Consider the following 22,509-nt stretch of genomic DNA (forward strand, 5'->3'; position numbering starts at 1 on the left):
TCTTTTTTTCTCTGTAGAGAGAAGAGATTAACTTGGCGGGGTGTGCCAGCACAGCAGCCCATTGATACAAAACTAAGTTTGGTAGTAGTAACATTGACATACAAAGCGGGATTTGATTCTTACAGACTTTTTTTTCTTGAACAAGGTCCATATCATGACTCTACAGAGTTTGATGTGCAATCTTTGGAACCCCTCTCTCTATCCACCCTTTATAGTAGTAAAGTGATACACATGGCCTGGCTTGGTAAGACATCTGATAGCTTGCTTCTTTATTGCATGTAGACCAGCTTTGTTGTACCAAAAACAAATAAATAAATAACAGAAAAAGAACAGCCCCATTATATAATTTATATGTAGGGTGGTGATTTTTTTTTTTTTTTTTTTTATATTTACAGAGACGCTAATTGTCGTTGTTATCATTAATTTCTTTCTCTTCTTCGTGATTTCACTGTTCCCATTCCAGAGGAGAGGATACACATCATAACCATTGATTTCCCCATCACTTTGCCAAAGGATCCTGCCTTTCAATTCACCACGTTCGCTTGAAAACAGAGCTCTCCTGGGATATCCACCACCCGTCGCAGAAGGCTTGCCCAGTGCGTCTTACTCCAAAAAAATAGAGAGCTCTAGGCATGTTATCAACTTCGAAAAACAATAGCGATCACAAAAAACGCAAATTACTCATCAAGTGATGACTGCTTTATGATTAGAAGTCACAGCTTATTAACAACCAAGATCTTTTTCCAACCACACCAACTAATTTACATCACCAAAAGGAGTCCTATTGGATGACATCTCCAAACGCTTTCCTCCTAGTTGCTGCTGAGTTTTGTTCCCGTCACTGCCTATTTTTCGTTTACTCTCTAAAGTTGCCGCCGCTGTTCTCATTTCCTCTATGAATGTGACGCTGGGAATTTCTATCTTTCGCTTCTCAGGAACATAGTCAGTGTTCTGATCGACCTGCTTGGGAAGAAGCATCGTTCAGTAAATCAGAATTTGTGGCAGCAAGAATACTTATGATTGACTGACACAAATGCGCAGAGTTTTTTTTTTTCTGATAGGTTAGATATAGGCGTAAATGTGTTACATGCTCTTATAGTTTAGTGTCTAAAGGAGTTATAAGCAACCACGCACCAAATAATCTTTTTGAAGGCCTTGTTCCAGCCTTTTCCGTATGTCAGATATGCGGACACCGTGGTTCTCTCGTAATGTACCCAGCGTATCTGAGCAGATCTTTGACATGCATTGCATTTGGTTCTTGTTTTGATGGTCCAGCATCAAAGAATCTGCAAATGAACTCCTGTGTTAGATAGATGCTGGCTTTGACCTCTATGGAAAAATTCAAGCAAAAAGAAACCACAACTCGTGCAAAGAGATTTAATTACCCTTCGCAGAGACCAGCAAATCTTGGCGCTGGGCTTCATATTGTGCATCAGTAGATGAGGAAGTTGATACGAGTTGTTGATGTGCTGCGCAATTTCCGTTGATTCTTTCCCTGTCATGTGGAGAAAGAATGAACACAAGTACAAAGAGTATATAATCAAGGCAGAGACTGTTAAAAACATCAGTAGAAGAAATAATTTGGAAGGCTTACCGAGCAACCGACTCTATCTCTGCAAGACCCGAATTTATTAGACTATTGATGCCTAACTGTGCATTTTGCTGATGCTGGCTGATGCAATCCATCTTATTTGCACTATACATGCACACAACAAAAAATAGCTTAAGTTCACAGGAGTAGTTTTCTCAAGGATTGAACAACTGCTAATCAGACAGATCATGATTTCCCTTCCCTACAAATGTTTTAGTTCAATAACAGTTATTGTCATTCAAGTTCAAATTTTGAAAGCAGTACTAGACTACAGCTCTGTCTGTTGGGTACCGCTAATTTGCTGTTGTTAGTGAACTATCTTCAAGTTCAAATTTTGATAGCAGTACCAGACTACATTTCTATCTGTTGGATACTACTAATTTGCTATTGTCAGTGAACTGTCTTCTTTCTCCCCCCACCACCCCCCCCCCCCCCATAGTCGACAATATATTAAACTCATAACACGATATGCTGCAAAGGGATATATAAGAGCAGACCATTCCAGCAGGAAATCTTCCGTTGTTGCTCTACTCTGTGCTGAGATGAACGTGTCCTCCGTATAACTGGACTTCACCTTCTCCACATATTGATCTAACTCCTTCTCTGCTTTACTTGAAACCAACTGTACATTGGACAGCACTTTGAGAAATTTCTTATTCTCTTGTAAACATGAATCCTCAAATTTTCTTGAGGCATCAGACACCTGAATTTTTTTTCAAAACCAAAAGGATGAACATGTTATTAGTTATTTTACCTCTAGAGAATCCAAGATGAGAAAGGACAAAGTGGCTCACCATATCAGTTCTCTTGGCTCTCAGACTTGCTAGTATTGCTGCAATTTTTTCCATAGCCAATTCTTCATCTCGAAGTGCATCCTCCTGTTTATGTGGAGAGATAACAACTATGTCATGTTAGGAATAGTTTATTGTCTTCAATATCAACCACATATGATGCCAAGACAAAAAGACCACCTTGAAGCTCCTTTCAAAACTTTGAAATTCATGGAATTTATCAATTTTGCTTTCTTCAAGAACTTTCATCAGTTCAGAAGCATGATAACTAATATCAGTGAAAAATTTAAGTGTTGCCCTTGAAATTTCTTGTGCTGATATCAGACTTCGATGTAATCCCTGCATTAGCCATAAAATAGTCAACTACAATGACAGAGAAGATAGCAATTCTAAATAAAAATGGCGTTGCTAATATCAGCATAAGATAACAAGATAAACCTCTTCTCGTTGCTGGACAGAGAAAGCTACTAGTTGTCTTTGCTCATCAACAGATCTTTGAATGTCCAAAATAATATCCTTGGCCTCTAAAATTGCAGTTCCAAGGAACTACATATACAAAGAAAGGCATTATATCTAGGCAATAACTATATACATATATCCAATACAATAAAATGAAAAGAATCAAGGTCTTAGTACATTCTTCACTTCAGTTGCTTCAGATAATATCATAGAATTCATCTGCTGCATATCAGAAGAAGCTTTCATCTGCAGGGCATCAGCAAATTCTCTCAAAGCTTCCGTTCCTGAAGTATAAGTCTCTGTCATTCTCTTGATTTTTGATTCCATAACCTGGGCCACCTGATGGATATTGAAGGTATGAAACTCAACTGTATGACCATACAAATCTCAAAACTTTTTTCTGTATTGCATCAGTTGCTTACATCACATTTGCTTGCAAGAAATGAGCAGATGTGCTCTTCCATGCTTCCGAGTTGTTCATGTTGCTCACCTACTGACCCAAGAATGGTTTTATGTAGGTCCTTTAAGCTTTGGTCAAGCCGTGAACCAAACGTAAGAAGCAAACTTTGATTTTCTGCTTCCAATCTATCCTTCTTTTCTGAAAATAGTGCACATGTTAGTGCAGTTGGATGACTTGTTGCTTCCAAAAATATCGCATCTTTCACAACCATTGATAATTTTTGGTGTTAATCAGCATAGAAACATGTCTACAACTCTACATCTTTAACTGAAACAAATTCCTGTAAGAATTGGAAAATATTTACTGAACCTCATCACTTCTTCCACAACAACTTCAAAAAAGCACGAAGATTTTGATCAATAAACAATTTAAAAGAGTGCGTATGCAAAAACAGATTACGAACGTAGGAGTAGTTTTGCAAAAACATACCTAGTTTTGCAAACAGAGCAGCAATATCCTCTGATGCATGCAGCAAATTGACACGCAGCTCCTTGGCACAATCAGTTAAACAGCTTTCTATTTGAGCACCAAGAGAATCAGAGTGTGGGATAACTTGCTAACAGAGGCACTTAATTTCAGAAACATACACTCTTTACCTGAATGTTGTAGTTTGGATATCATAAACTCCTTCTCCTTCAACTTGATAGTAGCTATGTTGTACTTCTCCTGTAGATCTTGCAATTCCGTGTTCTGTCTTTCAAGATTTAACTAAAATACAGAACCTTAAAATTATTAATAAAACAAATGATAACCGAACTCAACATATTTATAGCACTCTGCTACATGTACCTTACAATCCTTGAGCTCACTTTGAACATTCAACTTCTCTTCTTGCTCAGTGAGATATAACTCCCGGAACTTTGTAACTTGCTGGAACAGTAGGAATCATGATTAGAAAATGGTGCAACCAAAAGGAAAAAAAAGAAAAGCAATAAGTAGTTCAAGTCTGCAAGGTAGTTATACCTTCTCACTGATGTTTAGATCAATCTCTAATTGCTCCATCTTCTCATTTCTTGCCTACAAAATAAAAATACAGCTTAAACCTTCAGAAATTCAAGCACATTGAACAATCGGGATGGATGAGGATTTCTTGTTACAGTGAAGCCACCTCATGCAAATAGTGTTCCTCATTACTTTCTAAGAGATCCATGAGAAGAAGTGTTACACAGAGTTCAATTGGCAGAAATCTTATTCTTACTCAGAGAAGGTAGTGCTTTTGGAGTCTTGGAGGTCATCATCTGGCATGGCTCACCATATATTGGTGTATAAGCATATGCAGCTTTCACATTATGTTTTTATGTTTTCAAAACGAGTCATTTGGGAGAAAGTGCAAAAAGGGAAACTTTGAGATAGAGAACTTACATTAGAAACAAATTGCGACTTGTAAGACTTCTATAAATCACATATCCAATACCCTACTAATGGACTATAAGAAACAAGGCAGCTGAAGTATGAGAATGCCCTATGTGAAGCACTGCACGAGGTGATGGGTTGAAACACAAAAATCAAATCCTATAAACTGAATATAAAACTACAAAAGAATTGTGGAAGAGCTTCTGATTCAAATACCTTCTTTTCAGCTTCATCTTGAAGAAATCTTTCATGTGGAATGTAAACCCCATTTCGTTCCCTTGCAGCTCTAACATCTGGTTTGGTTCCATTAAAAGGTAAGTAATTGAATATGTCTAAGCAAGAATTAAGATATGCAGATAGATCAAGCACCTTCTTTCATTCTCTCCACTTCCAAGTACAGATCTCTAAGCAACACAGCCTTCAGCATCTTTTGATTTGCCTGCAAAGATAAGATATACTATCTGAGCTTCATTTCAACTAGAGAATCTAATGAAAGTGAGACCACATGAAAATTCTATAACACCTCTGGCTTGTTCTTTATGTTTTTAGCACGATAAGCATAGTCTAGTGTGCCTAAAGTTTCTTCCAAACAATGAGCAGATGGAGAGATCGTTGCAATAATACAAGTCTTCGTTTTGCCTCCCAGTGAATCTCTCAAGATCCTTGTCAGCTTACTATCCCTGCATAATACAGTACCAGAGGCCATTAATAAACAACAAAAACGAAAGAAGTTCACATTACAGGATATAACCAATTTGTGGAAACAAACCTGTAAGGTACATGAACAGAATGCTCCACCAGTGCATTTATGACCCGACCTAATGTCAGCAAGCTTTTGTTTATTTCTCCAGCTTCTCGTGCACGCCCCTGCGCCAATTGAAACAAAGAAAAGAGAGATGATAGCAATCCTTTACTAAAAATTATCAGAGTGAAATATCCACCATGATCTAACAGGTGGAGTCATATTCTATTCAGATTAAAAAAAGGGGGGAAAGCATTTTTCTTTTGTGAAAAATAAGGATTTTCTTTTCGATTCCATATGTAACTGAGTAAGGTTAACGTTTTTCTCAGGCACACTAATAACTTTAGTTAGTAAAATAAGATTCTGTCACAAGTGAGGTTGGAGGAGAAAAATGATTATCAGTATAACAATTTGCCAGGGTCACTTTTACAAAACTAAACACATTACCTCTCGGACACCTGAACGAGAAATATTCTCTGATCCGGCCAAATCTACAAGATTGAGCTTGCCGCATTTAATAAGCTCTTCATCTCCAATAGCAGATTCTTTTACATGAATGGTTATGCTAAATACAGAATGAGAACGGCTGCAACAGAAACCGGATGTCTTAGTCTTATACTTTTCTCTATGCACCATGCTACACAGAAAAATGTCCCATACCTGCTACGCTTATTCAACAATGTATCCGCTGTGCGCCTCCTAGCAGCCCCTCGTTCCAAAAGGTTATAAATCTCGTTCGCACTGTATACAGTTTCTTCTTCCAGTCCTCTTACAACAACAGAACCTCTCCCATCCTCCATCAGGGAGATGGGCCTCTTTTGTCTCTCTTCCAGGGGTTTAGAGAAGTCCTCTGTAGCTAGTAGATCAGTTATTTCCTCATTATACAGTTCCAGAAAGGTAACTTTCATATTATAGTCAGCATTTTGAGCTTCAAGGGAATCAAAGATATGTCGAACTGCTCTTGGAATAACACCCGCCTCAGCAGGCAAATCACCGCCCTGAGGGAAAACAGGTTCCATAAGTCCTAGGTGAAATAAAACGGGAACGGTATCGACAATATTCACAAAATCCAGCACAAATCTCTCTACCTTGTTTCTCATTCCTCCCTCCATTGTATAAGTTTTACCTGTTCCTGTCTGTCCATATGCAAAGACAGTGCAATTGAACCCCTCAAGAACATCATTAACAATTGGGGAAATAGCTTGATCATATATTGATCTTTGCTGTGCTTTTGGCCCAAAAACCTGACAAATATTTCCAGACAATGTCATGGTATCACTAACATATATTGCATGTGTATAGTAAAGATGGAGTACATGAATTTCAATAAGAGGATGAACGGACCTTGTCAAAAGTGAAAACCCTATCGACTTGCTTGCTGGCCACGTTTTGCCAAATAGTGACTTCTCTTTTACTCTCATTACAGGTTACTGCCTTGGCCACATTCATTTTTAACTCATCGTCGCACAACGGCCTAAAAGGTACCAAAAATAAAACAATAACAAAAAATTCAGAAATTTGATACAGGATCCTGAATCCTGGTCATCATTCTCGATGAAAATTTAGTTGTGTCACATCTCAAGGATGAAGCTTCAAGATTTTAACCCACATAAAGATCAGCAATCAGAAACTATCCATTCACGTGTAATGCACTGCTTGTCCATCAAATTTCACACCCTCCCAGGACCAAAATTTCAATCAAAACAAGCAACTTTCTCTACAGCCATCAAATGAAACTTCATCTTAAATCAAGAAGAAAAAAATTCGCAACTTTGTTTAAACCAAAAAACAAAAGAAGAAAAAAGAAGTCAAAATCGTATTCAAGTATATCATGATCCACACCATGACGCCGGTGGAACCTCCTGCGTCCCAGATCCCCATCCCCAAAAAGGCCCAACACCCACGCAAGCCCAGACTACAGATTAAGCATAAAAAGGTGAGGAAAAAGTGCAGAGAATGTATTTTCCCACACAGACCAACGACCGCAAGCAGGGAATTAGAATTGAGAGAGAGAGAGGTGTAGAAATCCAGAGACCTGCATCGAAGGAGCACTTGAATATTGACCTCCTTATTGTTGTTTGTATCTTTGTCTGGACGATTGGAATTCCATTCGTGAGTAGAAGCTCTGGAATCAAGCTTCGGCATTCGCCTCTCTGGTCTGGGGGTGAGGAAGGGTCGCGGGGATGGTGCTGATAGTCCTGTCCCCACCTTCCGTAATTGGTCCGGTGTCCTCGACATCATCTCAAACCTCAAAATCCTTTGGGTTCAAAACAGATGAGAGGAGAATCCAAGGAAGCACTCCCACAGGACTGAAGAATGTTTGTTTTTGTCTTTTAGACTTTAGTCGCCTTGTCTTCTTTTGTCTTCTTTCTTGTGTAGCTTCCAGGTCAGGTGAACTTTGTATTTGTTTCTTTGGTCGGTCGTTTCATTCACAAAAATTCTCCAGAGACAGAGAGGGAAAAGAGAGAAACGGTCTAAACAGAGAGAAGACTGAAGACTGGAGAGTGGAGAGTGAGAGGCTCGGGTCTGGGGGGGGGGGGTGTCTGAACTCTGATGAAGATAATCAAACGGCTAGTTTGGGAGGCGGTGATGTTTTTGTATGGAAAGGAAAAAACAAAAACGCTCGCGACGTTGAAAACACTTCTCAACCGGTGGGCCCCGTCCCTTTTACGAAATTCAAATTTGAGGCGCGTAGGGTTTTTCTCTTTTCTTCGTGCTTTTTTACCTCCAATATTCTTACGTGGAAATTTGATTTTAAACACATTATTTGTTTGGTTATACGATTTGCCAAAAAAAAAAAATTTCAAATTTTGTTCTAGTTCATGGTAACCACAATTTTCAATCACTCTCTTATATCAAATGTATCATATCATTAAAAGTGTTACGATATTTTTTAATTATAGTAAGAGCCACCCCCTATCCCCAAACCCCAAAAAACACAAAAAAAAAAAAAAAGGGGAGAGAAAGTGACATGCCTCGGAAGTTTTCCAAGTTAGGTTTCACAATTAGTCCCATTTTTTTAATTTTATAGCCTCTATTTTCTTTATCAGTATTTACAGAGTATTACATAGAAAGTAGCATTTCTCGGTGTTGGCTTAGAAAAAATTATTAGTAATAAGGCGAGCTCCCTACAATCTATCCAAAATTTATTGTATCTCCAACCAAAATCATATTAAACACACCAATAGGAAAAAAAACAGCATAAAAGACGGAATGAGAGGTAAATAAGGTGATAAGTATGAATTGCACCAAGAATACAAACAAGTTTGTCAACCTCGCGGAAAGCCCTCTGCAGGCACGTGTTTTTGGATTAAAAGCGCTCACGAGGGACGCGCTCAGGCGCAATAGCCCCGGCACCATCTTTTTACCAATCAAATGCAAGCCTGAATTGGGTTCTTGCAGCATCCAGCAGAGTGGGGACTCAGAGCCTCGACAGATTTGAGTGCAATAACAATTTCTCATGTTTCTTTTCCCCCATCTCCGTTACTTTTACCTATCCAAATTATACAAAAGACAGAATAACTGCAAGCCAGGGAAGACGTTCCATAGGTACAGGTAGAGAACACAGTAAATGTTCTCCATGGCGGAACATCTAGAGGCTTACAGGGGAACAGATCCATAAAAAACCACCTCTGCTGGGCCAGTCATGTAGATGTGGTTGTTTTCCTCTCTCCATTCAATTTCCAGTGGACCTCCAGGCAAATCAACCGTACAACTCTGCTCCACGAGGAAAAGAAATCAAACTTAACATAAGGAATTAAATGTCAACCCAGCTCATATCACTACACGCTCATGGACAGAAATGAGAATCATTTCCAAACATTCCAAAGGAACACAAGAAAGAAGTTACATACCCTCCCAGCATGACCCTCAAGAACAGCCGCAACAACAACCGCACAAGCTCCAGTTCCACATGCCAGTGTGGCACCTGTGTGAAGCAGCCAATCAAACGTCAAATTAGACAAGGCACATATGACAGACACAAAGACCATGAACATTTGATAAGCACATTGAACGCAATAAGCTAAGCAAGTTATTCGTATGGCACACAAGTATTTTACACTTTCAGGTCCAAGGATAACCTACCTGCCCCACGTTCCCAAACACGCATTTTAAGGTGGGTAGGAGAAAACACCTGTACAAACTCTGAAAATTCATACAAATAGATTAGTCCAATCAGCTAATGCATACAACAATTAAAGCACAGTTATGATCCATAAAACAAAAGCCAAGAAAAAAATAAGAAGGAAACCAAGAGGAACACACAATAACCGTCCAAGGGTAGAGAAAAAAACTTAGAAACCCACAGCAGTCCAGATCCAGTATTCATGTGTAACCGAAAGTCAGAGAACCTTGTATATAGGCACAAGCACCGGTCAACATATGACCATGTGTTATTGTGTCCCATGTATGATGGTTTTTGTGCGTGTATGGGTGTCAGGTAGAAGACTGTTTGCAAGAAGCTTAGCATCGAAGACTTCTTGAAAGAAGATGAAAAGACAGTACCAGATAAAAGCACTTCATTTTTAGCTTAAAACTTACCCGTGTTGGTTCGTGCAGGAAACATGACATGATGCTCAAACTTTGGGCCAATTTCTGCTAAGTCTAGTTCATCAACTTGCAAATTCTGTTCCACAAAAGCATAGGAGACAAAAGTAAGCAGGTGTGAGATACAAGAAGGTTTGAGCTTAATTTCATCGAAACCATTGTTGCTGCAAAATAGTTAAATAACAGATTAAACTATACTATCAGTCATTCCAGCAATAAAACAGGAAGTTCATCTAGTAATCCACATTAGAACATAAATACACACCTTTCCTCTTCCAAAAAGGGGATAAAACTGTTAATGCTGTCAAAATACTCTGGCTAAACTCTAACCAAATTAAAGATCACTTTCGCAACTAAGAGTTCAGTAGTAGCTAAACTAGTTTGCTGGAGCATGGCATTCTCCTGGTCTAAATCTTCAAAGAGGATTTATACCTTGCTCACTTCTGTACCAAAAGTGACACAGTGAGGATTTCCCATACTGACACATGTTACATTCCAGCATACCCCATCCACTTCTAGCTTATATTTGACTACAGATTGACCTTTGTTTGGCTGCAATTTTGTGGGAACATCTGATGCCTTCAGAATCGGCTCACCCATGTCAACTCTAACCTGATATTGTGAGCAACAACTGGTTCAATCAAGTTACATGCATAAAAGTTGTGACGACTTTGGTTACTCAAGGCTGCTAGTATTCAGTGTGCATGAATGAGAAAAAGGAAACTAAAGCATGGTGCACAGCAACAGTTGTTCAAGAGACTACATAATTATGGATACCTGTCCATCTTCTTGAATTTCAGGAACAATTAGGCCAGCACCAGTATGTATGGTGAAACTGTAAGAATCAATAAAGTGAATAGGAGAAGGCACGAAAAGGAAAACTAGAGGAGGAAATAAAATTGAACATCAGCAACCAACTGCCAGACTTAAATGCAAGGCTATGCCTGAAACAAAACTTAATTAATAGGAATATATCTAACTAAAAGGACCCACCCCCTCCCCCCCCCCCCCCCAAAAAAATTTTATTTCATTCGCAGAAATGAGAGAAGAAAGCCAACTTAGAAATAAAATTGAGGGCCAAAGCAAGTGTCTATGTTTAACTAACTGCTGCGTTTAAATAGATGATGTGGGTGGAAAGAGCAAGGGTAAATCCAGTACATCTGACAGGAAATTCTGCAACATCTTCAGAATACTTATATTCCAAATATCCATGGATCAACAAGCCAGCTGAAGTAACAATAATCATGCAATAGAGATGTTTAAATAAACACAATCTCCAAAAATAGAAGATACATCGAACCAAGCTGCAAAATTAATGTTAAGAAGATAACGCGCACAATGATCCAAAGGACCAAAGCTGCGGTGCAATTACGGTATTTTGCAAATAGAAAACGACAAGAACCGCACCTTTGCTTCCCTTGTAAATTTTCAAGCTCTGCAATAAATCTAGCAAAGCATCTAATGCCGTTGCCACACATCTGCGAGGACAAAGATTCCCATAAGAGACTTTCAGGACATACAATATACACAAGCACTAAAAACAACAAAGAAGAAGAGATTATCTAATGGAGCCAAAAGGATGGTTTTTATCCAGTTTATAAAATTGCATAAGCAGAATGAAGGAAAAGACAGAGTACCTCCGGCTCACTACCATCCGAGTTAAAAATCCGCATGGTGTAATCAGTACCATTGATTCCTGGCATTGCGAATATGACTCCATCAGCACCAATCCCAAAGTTACGATCACATAATTTTACTGCTTGCTCTGGAGTTATTCTGGGTTCGTGTGAATCTCGATTATCAACCTACCCAAACCAACTTATAACACGCAAAATCAGGATTAAGAAAAGCGTAACAGCCTATCACTTGCTCAATTCACGATAAGTATACAGATACAATGATAGTCGAACACTAAAATAGAGCTATCTTTAAAACAATGCCGTATTACCAGTATGAAATCGTTTCCGAGGCCCTGGTACTTGACGAAATGGAGGATACCACTTTCCTTACGTTCAAGGAAAGAAGCTGGGGAAGTTATCTCCGGAGGAGCCTGAATACGCATTGAAGACGAAGAAGCAGCAGAGCAAATGCGAAGAGAGCTAGGGTTTCGAAACTTGCTACTCACAACGAATTTGAGACTGTCTAGCTGTAGAGCAGCTGAAGATGGCGATGAAGAAGAAGAAGAGGACAAACGGTATAATGTACTGTAACTAACAGAACAAGGAGAAGACAGGCTGCGGCCTTTCGAGACGGCGGAGGCGGCAGGCAGCAATTTGGCGGCGGCTATCGCCATTTGAGTCGTGGTATTGAAGTCAAAATTCTCGAAGAGAGACAACCTAGGAGAAAATCACGACGGTGGATGATAGTTATGCTCTGCTCTGTCCTTTCCAAATTCCAACAGAAAGGTTCTTTATGGGCCTCTCTCTTTCCGGTCAAAGGACAATATATAATGGGCCGATTTTTAGTTATGTAGGCCATGCCGTAGACATGGGTCTTCTGCCCCATTTTGTCGAATTACTATCCAGCCCTAAAGAATATCGTCACCTTTTTGTTTTGTAACCTGGATGGAGGCTCCAGGCCCATTCTGTAAAAGTCTTGCGGAGCAATGCCTATCGTACAGTAGACTTCTCAGTTCTCTTGGTGGGCTAAGACGAATTTAGGCTTGCATTTTTTTTGTAAAGAAAACTTTTTATATTTTTCGTAAATATATTTCTTAATCAATTTTTATATCACATATACCAAATTATTATAATACTTTTTTTTCTAAAAAAAATTTTAAAAATAGCAATCCTAACCAGGCCTAAGCTCCCCTAGTTGTCGATCTAAACTTCTCTTGACAAGAAAGTCTACCCACTTAATATGTATGTATGTCCGCGAGGATAATGTTGAAGCATTACGCTCCCCAAAACACAAAAAAATAAAAAAATGTTGAAGCTTCAAGTTTGTGAAGCTGATTTCCTCGGTCCCTACTAAAGAATGCTTTGATCAACTCTTGTATGACAGATTCTTTGTTTTTCCTTTTTTCACGAGCAACCACTGCTTGACTTTGTAGTTTATACTTCAACTGGATCTGGTAAGATTTGGATTTTAAGGCAGGTCAATGGCGGAGACGGAACTAAGGTTTAGAAAATTCAGTTTTCATTGCGTAAAAAAAAAATAAAAATGTTCAAATTTTCTTTTGCAGTAAAAGCTCGTACAAGCAAATATTGGTTGAAATAAATGGACAAAAAAAAATTACGATCTTTGGTGTTGTCCAGACCTTGATCTTTTTTCCCCTTTCCAATAATAACATGCTCTCAAATAAAAGGTGATCCAATCACATTTTTACGTCACATATATTAAATTGCTACAATAAAAGGTGATCCAATCAAGACTCGGATTTTTTTTTATTATGCCAAAAAAAAAACTTAAAATGGATGACTGACTATGCCTAAAAGATTGTACTACTAAGAATGTTGCAATTTTAATTCCGGAGTATTACACACACTTGATGCATATTATACACATTTCAATGCATTAGTTATCATACGTCGAAGTTACCTAAAAAGTCAATATCCACCTGCACACGCTAAAACAAACAACAAGGTACGGCGGTGGGAGGTGCTATAATGCTGCATTTGAATGCCATAAAGTAAGAGATCAAATTTTTAATATTTGCTTCCCTCTATACGCATTTCAACTTTTTAAAGTTTTTTTTTTTTTAAACAAATCTTTTGGTGTTTTTGTGCAGTTTCTTGATTTAGGTAGGAGAACTCAAATCGTACAAATTTTAAATTTCGGGTCAGCTGTAAATCCTTGTCTCCATCTAATTAAAGTAATAATGAATTAAAATCGTTGACCGGGATATCTCAACCTATATGTTGACTTCAAAGTCTCTTAGAGCTGCCATTGTGAGCAGGTCTGCACAGGGAATAAGGATTGTAATTGAGTCAAATCGAGCCCGACTATCACCATACTCGAGCTCGACTCGACATGCAAGAAGGCTGCTCGAGCAAGTACTATTATCGGAGCTCAAGCTCGAGCTCGATACTTGCTCGCAATACTCGAGTTCGACTCGCATGGGCTCGAGTCCATGCGAGCCTTATTGAGCTCAGTCGAGCTCGAGTTATTAAAATTCATTTTCTTGATAATTTTTTTAGCGAAAAGAAATTATTGCCCTTTTAAAATTTTTATATGAATTGAAATATTTCGTAAGTTCGATAATTCTTTTGGGTATAAGAGTAATTTTATAATAATAATATATTAAATAATTAAAATTAAAATGTTCGATAAGGCTCGTCGAGCCTTCGAGCATCGCTTCTGGATGCTCGAACTCGACTCGATGACCTTATCGAGCTGCTCAAACTCGATTTGACCGAATTCGAGTCAAACTTTTGATCGAACTCCTCGCGAGCAGCTCGGTTCGATTACACAGTGGCCAAGTCGTTTTACAAGGAAGATGGTTCCGAGGGAGGGATGCAATTGTAGAGTTGCAATTGTAGAGTATTATTCCTTGTATGGATAAATTCATAATTGTATACAATTATTTTTTCTTGTGCAATACGTAATGACTAAAGCCACGTACATTCACTGGAGCGAATTAAACTAAAAAGAAGAATTTTACAATTTTCCAGGAGACAGAAATTACAGAAAGGCCGAAGTTTCAGTCGTCGAGGAGGCGAAGCGGAAGCCCCAAGCGTTTGCATTGGGTTAATACGTAGAGGGAGTAGCCACTGGAGGGAGAAGGAAGCAACCTGTGGTTCTGGTTGCCCCTCAGGACGTAGTTCAGTTGACTCCTAGGGGTAACTCTGACTCTCCAAGCACTATGAATCTCGTCGTCTGGTGAGATCACAATCATATCCTTGAGATTAACTGCCTTGTGAAGCAGAAGATCCATTAACAGCACTTCATTCTCTTTGCTCGTAAAACCCGCAATTTCAATGCTTTTCAGATACATTAACCGAGGGCCATTGCATTTCACGTCTGCGTAACCCATCCACAAATGAGGCTCGTGCCAATATTCTTGGAAAAATGGACTTGGGATTGGACTGCAATCCCTGTCAATCTGCGTTTCATTTTCACAGGCAAAAAATATTGGAAGAACCATCACCGCTGACATTCTGTCTAAACCCCGCATGCAAAAAGTACCGACAGAAACGACCGAGGCAGAAGACAGTCCAGTATAGGAAGTTCAAGATTGATCTTAACTTACCTTGACAAAAAGTCTCTCCAAGCTGGGCGTCATGTTCAAGAAGCAAGCCAAGGAATCCCGCTTCCTTGCGTCCATTACAGAGTCGATCCACACCAACTCCTTCAACTTGCTGAACTTGAATTCCAGTCGTCCGAAAATAACCCCCGCAGTGCACAACCACTTTCAAAATGAAAGGAGATATATTGTTTTAGAGGTCGAATTCATTAAAAATCCCGAATTTATTAAAGGGGAGAACAGCCCAAAAAAAGAAAATTTACTACCTCAAGAAGCCACCCGCTAATAGTTAGCGTTTCTACATCCCTGATAGAGGATAGAAGATTCAAAACATCCTCGCAATGAAAATCGCTGAAATTCAACCCGTCCTTAAAGTTCAATATAGCATCATTTAGATGTGGCGTGCCGTTGAGCAGGACAAAATTTGGAAGAATTCCCCTGTAGGAGAAGGCTTCGAGTCTGGGAGCAGAAACTTTGATGCTATTAATGTTAGAGCAGTCCATTATTGTCAAGCTCTTAAGGCAATCGTTTGTGCTGATGTCAATTTTCCGCAATCCCCTGCACTTCTCAAGCCTCAAGCTTTCCAGAATCTGACAACCTGAGAACAAATCAGCCGCCAGATTTCCGGAGACGTGGGTGACAGATCTAAGCTGTAGACTCTTGATAGAAGAAAATCTTGGACAAATCACACGACCTGTTTCAAGAATTAGATTGAACTCAGTACTATTCAACTTTTCTCGTCCTCCGGAGCAATCAAAATGGAGCTCTCCCTGAGCCCCTTTCGTGACAATAGCAAATGATTCGTCTTCAAATCTAGGATACTCCGCTCTTTGCTTGGTGTGATCGACAGAGTGAAGACAGAGTTTTAGCTTCTCGGGATAATCATAGCACATGGAAAATGCACCGATGATTTGGCTTACCTTCTCGCGAGCAGACCGATCATGGGCAGAGCCCAGCTCCAATTTTACTTGGGATGGTGTCCACAAGCTTCTCCATGCATTCGAAAGGATGGCAGTTCGGATTGCTTCTTTTAAGGGGATCATTGAAACAATGAGTAGCAGAACATCGTGCGGTAAGCTGCTGATGAGATCAAGTCTTTGCTCCATCCCAAATCCAAATCTCTGCTCTATCTCTGAAACCAAACAAAGACGGGGAGGGTATGAATTGAAGAATAGATATCAAAGGAGTGAAGAGGAGTGGTTCGTTGACTGATATCTCTTGCTGTAAGTTGTATGGCTATGGAGAAGCTGATTACCTGTTTGTCATTAATGGAGATTTATTGCTGGCAGATACAGTTTGCTCAACCTAAGCTGTAGACCGTCCCTGAAAGACTGGTGTAAACTTAAGGGAAAGGAGGAGGTTGAGAAGGAATTAATAGCATAATTTAAATCCACTAACGTGTGAAAGTGGTGAATTGAAAAATACATAAAAATGTGACTTTTATCAAATTCGTGAAAATTTTGACTGCAATTATGCAACGATTTAAGAGTCGGCTTAAGTTACTTTTAAAACTCTGGTTTGATCAAGTAAAATTAAGCAAGTAGGTTAAGCCACGAGAGTCGTGCTTATCAGGTGGAGAAGTAGCTTTGAGATGAACGAAAACATATTATATTATTTCAGCATGATGATGCAAATCTAGATCACCTCTCAATTATAATCCCTCTCTTTCCTCCTAACACTTTGACTTAAAATTACTTTTGCTAGTCTTAAAAAAAAAAATTACTTTTGCTATTCATATAACTTGTCGTAATTAAAGTGGAGACTGCAATGTTATCTATTTTCCACTTGTCCAAGAAATAGACAAAGACCGTGAAGCTATCTCAGCCCAAATAGCACCAAATGTTTCGAGTATTTGGAATTGAGGCAATATATAATTCGAAAAGGACTCGAAATGTCTGTGTAGGCCTCCTAGGCGTAAGAATTATACCCAATTCCGGGTCATTTCCACAAACCACCCACCGTCCAGATTTCAATGCATCATCTACTTCCTAAACTGTCCATATCAGTTATCAAAGGAAAAACAAAATTTTGTAGCATTCCAAAAGGCCAATTACTTGCATATATTGGAGCCAGACTGATACCAAGTTTCGTTCTTACCACAACAATTTTCGGTGTCGGTGTCAACCACGGAACCACTGACCTTTGGCTACAAAGTTAAGTAGCCACCAAAAAAGAGATTAAGGCTGTAGATCGGGTTCGAATCTATTTGCAGTAAAAAAAAAAATTCAAAGGTAATGTCCGAACACCCGTTTGATCTAATTAGATCTCTATATCTGCTAACTCTTTACACAGTATTTTAGACCCACTACTTGTAAAATAAAATATATTAGGTTATAAAAATACTATTGTTGTATCAAATATGTATATATATATATATCAATCAACAATGGAGCGGCCGAGTTTGCTAGAGGAGTAGTCATTAATTAGTGTTATTAAATGAAACGAATAGTTCGAAAGCTCAAATGGACTCAACTCGATAATGTTTGGACTAGACTCGTTAATTTTAGTAAATAAGTCGAGTTCGAACGAGAAATATACTTAATTAATTAATAAGTCGACCAACCTTGAATCATTTATTATGCGAACACTTTGTTTGGAATTGATAAGTAAGGACATATATGCTATTTCATAAAACTTGTGTGATTGAATTGTGATATTTGTATGAATATCATCAAAATTGACAATAAAAATTATTTGAGATTTGGAATTCAAGCTTGAACTCGTGTGAGATCGAGACATGTGATAAATGAATCGAACTCAAGTTCAAACTCGAGTCACAAGTCTCATTCACCAAACTGATCTCGAGCACATTTCAAGGCATGTCTACTTAGTCTAGTGAGTTCGAACGTGGCTCAACAGAGGTATGGGTTGAATTCTAGAATCGAATACGATTAACAGTACTATCATTGATAATTAAAAAAATAAATGATGAGAGTCCATTTGTGTCAAAATAATTGAACGCAGCGCTGGCGCCGTACGCATTTGTAGCTAGTTAACGATTGGAAATGCAGTCACCAACAATTTTGAGAGTAAATTATGCTATGCCCCTTCAAAGTTCAAACTTGGGTTGTATTGCCCTCAAGCGACGACGGTTGGTAGGGTTATTATTTTTCTTGTCCTGGTCGAAATTGGATCCACTCAAATTTTTTATTACCAAAAACAAAAAACAGTTTCTTATTATCTTTTGTTTTACTTGTTTCATCACTAACTTTCCCATGTAGGCATGACCACGGTTTCAGAACCATCGGTTCTGGTTCTTCAAAGAGGTAGAATCAGAACCGCACCATATAAGATGGTTCTGATTCTGGTTTTCGGTTCCGTATGGTTGTATACAATTTTATTTAATTCCTTATCCTTACCAATTTTAATACGAATATAACAATATATTTAAAATTTCAAATAAAATGTAAAAAAATAAATACAAAATAGAGATCATATTTTAATTTTATTACTATTATACAAAGTAAGAAGTAATAAATAGATAATATAAAGTTTATGAAAAGTACATTACATTGTCAAATTAAAAAATACATTACACTATCAAATGATTGTCATGTGTTGATTTTCTTGAGTTGGACAATCATCAATGTTGAAGATTCCATTTGAAGAAATATTGCAAAAAATATTTTTTTTGCTTGCTTGATTTTGAAGATGAGCCACTGCCGTCAAAACTTGTCATTTGATAGCAAATAAGCAAAAAAAAAAAAAAGTAAGTAATAATTTAATACTTACAAATTATAATGATAGATATTAGATGAATAGAAAGTCCATAAAATTTAAACTTTTTTAAAATCTATTAAACACAACTAATTTTTTTTAATTATCCACTACTTATATTAATTATTTTTAACAGTTATGGAACCGGCGATTCTGATTCTATTTTTTAGACCAGAACCGAAACCTTTATCTAAAGTTCTACCACGGTTCTGATTCCATGATTTTGGTTTCGGTTCTGGTCCGATTCCAGTCCGATTCCCGGTTCAAAATGGAACCATGGCCACGTCTACTCTCACGTACTCATTGCCAATCTTTTTGTTTCTGTTCTACCTCAAAGTTAATATTCTACCCAATGCCACAGTTTGACCCAGCTCCATTCAAAACTATACATCTAATCGCACACAAAAATTTCTGAAGTAATCTAACACCACTACATGCCCAAAGCTTAATCAAAGAAACCACCATATTCCTAATTTTAAATAACTGAATCCGACTACTCTTACTTTTATCTTCCTATTTTTCCCTTCTTTTCCAATTCAAGTCTCTAATTTTTTTTTTCAGATTGAATAATTTGATAAAATATTTGAAATTCACCCAAATCATTTTAGTTCTTTGGATTATTTAAAAAGTATTTGAATTGTAATTTGCTAATTATTTAAATACATTTTAAAGACTAGAATAATTAGTAATTTACAATTTAAATGTCTTCTAAATAATCTAAACAATTAGAAGAACTTGAAAAATTTCAAATCTTTCATAAAATCTCTCAATCTAACATAAGCATGTAAATTGATTATAGTTAAGTCGAACGCTATAGTGTTTAAATATATTTGATTATTTTAACGAATTTAAATTTTTGTTCAAATTTAATTTATTTATTTATCAAATTGAGTTTCAATACTATCAAACATAAAATGCTATTCAAATTTGATTTGACTGATCGGTAAATCAAATTTGAACAATTCTTATCAAATTCAATTCAATTCGATTATCAAATAGGTTGGTTCATTTCTCTCCTAATATAACCCAAAATTAATATACACGTGGGGTGCGCCTATCCCACAGCCACTAGTGAATATAAAATGGGGAATCTGAGGCACCTCATAATCATTGGGTGGAGATTATGGCGAGGGAAGGTTTTCTTTTCCAAAGTGGATCACTTGGGTATACGTGACCTGTAAAGCTGGGGAATGTAAGTACAAACTGTAGTTCTGCAAGGCATTCGATTACTTTCCCAATGCCAACCCATGAAACCAGCAACATGTAATAGATGGTTCATTTGTTTGCCCAAGTACAAATTCTCCAAGACCAGAAATGCCGCCCAAATTTCAACTCAAGCTCCCCTGATTAAAACCCAAAAGGTTCATGTACATGCTTCACAACTAGGAGGCTCGGCTATTGAACTCACACGCGCCCATTCTCGTTGTGAGTCTATTGCATCGCTGGACGCACCTAAACTGTTTGACGAATTGTCCCACTGCGACGTTGTGTCTGCGACTTCCCGCCTTTGTCGTTTGGCCAAACAGAACCACCATGAGGAAGCTGTATGTTACTTCTCAAGAATGCTTGAACTGGATATTAAGCCGAATGAGTTCACATTCGGCACTGTGATTCACTCATCTATTGTTCTGAACGACCTCCTTCTAGGCAAGCAGCTTCATGCATGTGCGACGAAAATAGGTCTCAGTTCGAACGTGTTTGTTAGTAGCACGATTCTTGATCTTTACGTAAAATTAAGTCGTATCGAGGAAGCCCAAAAGGCTTTTAAGGAAACTGATAAGCCTAATGTGGTTTCGTACACAACATTGATTTCTGGCTACCTTAAAGAAGAGAGGTTTGATGAAGCCGTGATGCTTTTCCAGAAAATTCCCGAGAAAAATGTCGTGTCTTGGAATGCTATGATTAGTGGGTGTAGCCAAACAGGGAATAATGAAGAGGCTGTGAATCTTTTCGTGCGAATGTTGAGAGAAGGGCTTTTGCCTAGTGAGTCTAGCTTTCCCTGTGCTATTGTGGCAGCTGCGAATATAGCTGCACTTGGAATGGGAAGGAGCTTCCATGCTTGTGCCTTAAAGTTCTTAGGCAGCAAGCTTGGCGTATTTGTTGGCAATTCTCTGGTTAGCTTTTACGCCAAATGTGGGAGCATGGGGGAAAGTCGCTTGGCCTTCGATAAACTTCCTAGAAAGAGTGTTGTTTCTTGGAACGCCGTGATATGTGGCTATGCACAAAATGGAAAAGGGAAGGAGGCAATAGATGTTTACCAGAGAATGAAATCCAGTGGTGTCCGGCCAAATAGCGTTACTCTCCTTGGTTTGCTGTTGGCGTGTAATCACGTTGGCCTAGTTGAGGAAGGCTACTCGTATTTCAATCAGGCTAGACTTCAAGAACCTAGCATGCTACAGGCAGAGCACTATGCTTGTGTGGTGGATCTAATGTCACGTGCAGGGCGGTTTCAGGAAGCAATTAAGTTTATCGCTGATTTGCCTTTTGACCCTGGCATTGGATTCTGGAAGGCTATACTGGGAGGATGCCGGATTCACTCAAATATGGAACTAGGAGAATTTGCGGCAAGTAAGATACTGGCATTGGATCCTGGGGATGTGTCATCCTTCCTGATGCTTTCCAATGCACATTCTGCTGCCGGAAGATGGCAGTGTGTGTCCAGAATAAGGCATGAGATGAATGAGAAAGGGTTGAATAGGGTTCCCGGTTGCAGTTGGATTGAAATAAAAAGCAAAGTTCATGTGTTTGTTACTGGGGAATATTGGGGGCATGCCCAAGGAGATGAGATACATGACGTCTTGACGTTAACAATCACGGAAATTCAAGATATCGATTTGGTTATGTAATTTCGAGCACGGTGAAAAGTTTCTAAGAAACTTGAAGAATGCATGAGAACAAATACAGCAGAGGATTAACAAAAGAAACAGATGAGATTCCTTATGTGCAGTTACAGGGAGAAAATGGAGTTGAAGCTGCGCAGTGACTTTACGGTCTTAGTCCCGAACGAAGCATTTGGTAACATGAGTATTAAATATAACAAAATCGGGCATCCATTTCAGTTTGGACATAATTTTGACAGAGAAAGTCATGCCCAAGTTCCAATTCTCATGTTTAGTCACTCCCATCTCTGGATTTGTTAACACGAATCGATGAGACTTGTAAAACTGGGAATTCGATTGAAAATATAAAGTGAATGCTATGCTAAGATAACAAAATGCTTCTTCTAGCCAGGATATTATTTGTTTGGATGGTTCCTATTTGTGTGTATGTGTGTGTGTATATATATATAAACTTATATTGCCAACATATTTTTCAACATATTTTTTTATTTTTTCAATCACTTTTTTATTTCACAGACGTCATATCGCAAAAAGTGCGACAGTAATTATTTCAAATAATTTTCTATCCAAACACAAAGATTTTTCTAACAAATGCAAGGTACTAATTTGACACTTCAACTATTTGCAAATGCTCTAAGAATTGGTAAGTGTGATGGGCAGCAAAGGTTAGTCTGAGTTATGAAAGATGCTTATCATCCTTTCCATTCACAACATAATATATTATTCCCCTACTTTAAAATCTAGAAATGGTGATAAATGAATTTGATTGTTGACCTCTATGACACTGCATCAATGAAGGAAAATATGAAGTAGTAGATAAATT

The 22,509-nt window shown here is 38.2% G+C and overlaps 4 protein-coding genes across 5 annotated transcripts; 1 reads left to right on the top strand and 3 right to left on the bottom strand.

Annotated features, from left to right (window-relative positions):
* Positions 1-677: 677 nt before the first annotated feature.
* Positions 678-7,928, bottom strand: LOC113696121 (kinesin-like protein KIN-5B). The gene is made up of 23 exons (XM_027215476.2): positions 7,432-7,928; positions 6,741-6,870; positions 6,485-6,640; positions 6,057-6,394; positions 5,844-5,982; positions 5,424-5,521; positions 5,178-5,334; positions 5,024-5,093; positions 4,871-4,947; positions 4,265-4,318; positions 4,091-4,171; positions 3,898-4,009; positions 3,731-3,817; positions 3,264-3,439; positions 3,019-3,180; positions 2,821-2,928; positions 2,563-2,721; positions 2,386-2,469; positions 2,089-2,294; positions 1,595-1,696; positions 1,386-1,495; positions 1,135-1,286; positions 678-960 (listed from the first exon to the last, which is right to left on the bottom strand). Exons 1-23 carry the CDS (start codon positions 7,635-7,637, stop codon positions 757-759), a joined length of 3,168 nt encoding a protein of 1,055 aa, XP_027071277.1. The 5' UTR covers positions 7,638-7,928; the 3' UTR covers positions 678-756.
* A 682-nt stretch (positions 7,929-8,610) lies between these two features.
* On the bottom strand, positions 8,611-12,333 carry LOC113696122 (diaminopimelate epimerase, chloroplastic). Its single transcript, XM_027215477.2, has 9 exons — positions 11,893-12,333; positions 11,582-11,749; positions 11,352-11,422; positions 10,722-10,779; positions 10,377-10,556; positions 9,939-10,023; positions 9,483-9,542; positions 9,251-9,324; positions 8,611-9,113 (listed from the first exon to the last, which is right to left on the bottom strand). The coding sequence occupies exons 1-9, from the start codon at positions 12,235-12,237 to the stop codon at positions 8,997-8,999; spliced, it is 1,158 nt and encodes a 385-aa protein (XP_027071278.2). The 5' UTR covers positions 12,238-12,333; the 3' UTR covers positions 8,611-8,996.
* A 2,072-nt stretch (positions 12,334-14,405) lies between these two features.
* LOC113694572 (F-box protein At2g39490) lies at positions 14,406-16,642 on the bottom strand. 2 transcript variants are annotated; one of them, XM_027213408.2, is made up of 4 exons: positions 16,385-16,642; positions 15,396-16,261; positions 15,136-15,294; positions 14,406-14,988 (listed from the first exon to the last, which is right to left on the bottom strand). In XM_027213408.2, exons 2-4 carry the CDS (start codon positions 16,233-16,235, stop codon positions 14,587-14,589), a joined length of 1,401 nt encoding a protein of 466 aa, XP_027069209.2. In that variant the 5' UTR covers positions 16,236-16,261; positions 16,385-16,642; the 3' UTR covers positions 14,406-14,586. The 2 variants fall into 2 exon arrangements, with proteins under 2 accessions (XP_027069209.2, XP_027069208.2); XM_027213407.2 differs by having other exon boundaries at positions 15,396-16,642.
* A 3,244-nt stretch (positions 16,643-19,886) lies between these two features.
* LOC113695415 (pentatricopeptide repeat-containing protein At5g42450, mitochondrial-like) lies at positions 19,887-22,076 on the top strand. Its single transcript, XM_027214510.2, has one exon. The coding sequence runs from the start codon at positions 20,094-20,096 to the stop codon at positions 21,690-21,692; it is 1,599 nt and encodes a 532-aa protein (XP_027070311.2). The 5' UTR covers positions 19,887-20,093; the 3' UTR covers positions 21,693-22,076.
* The last annotated feature ends 433 nt before the right edge of the window (positions 22,077-22,509 follow it).

This window comes from Coffea arabica, chromosome 6c (genome assembly GCF_036785885.1).
Source record: "Coffea arabica cultivar ET-39 chromosome 6c, Coffea Arabica ET-39 HiFi, whole genome shotgun sequence".
Classification (NCBI taxonomy): Eukaryota; Viridiplantae; Streptophyta; class Magnoliopsida; order Gentianales; family Rubiaceae; genus Coffea; species Coffea arabica.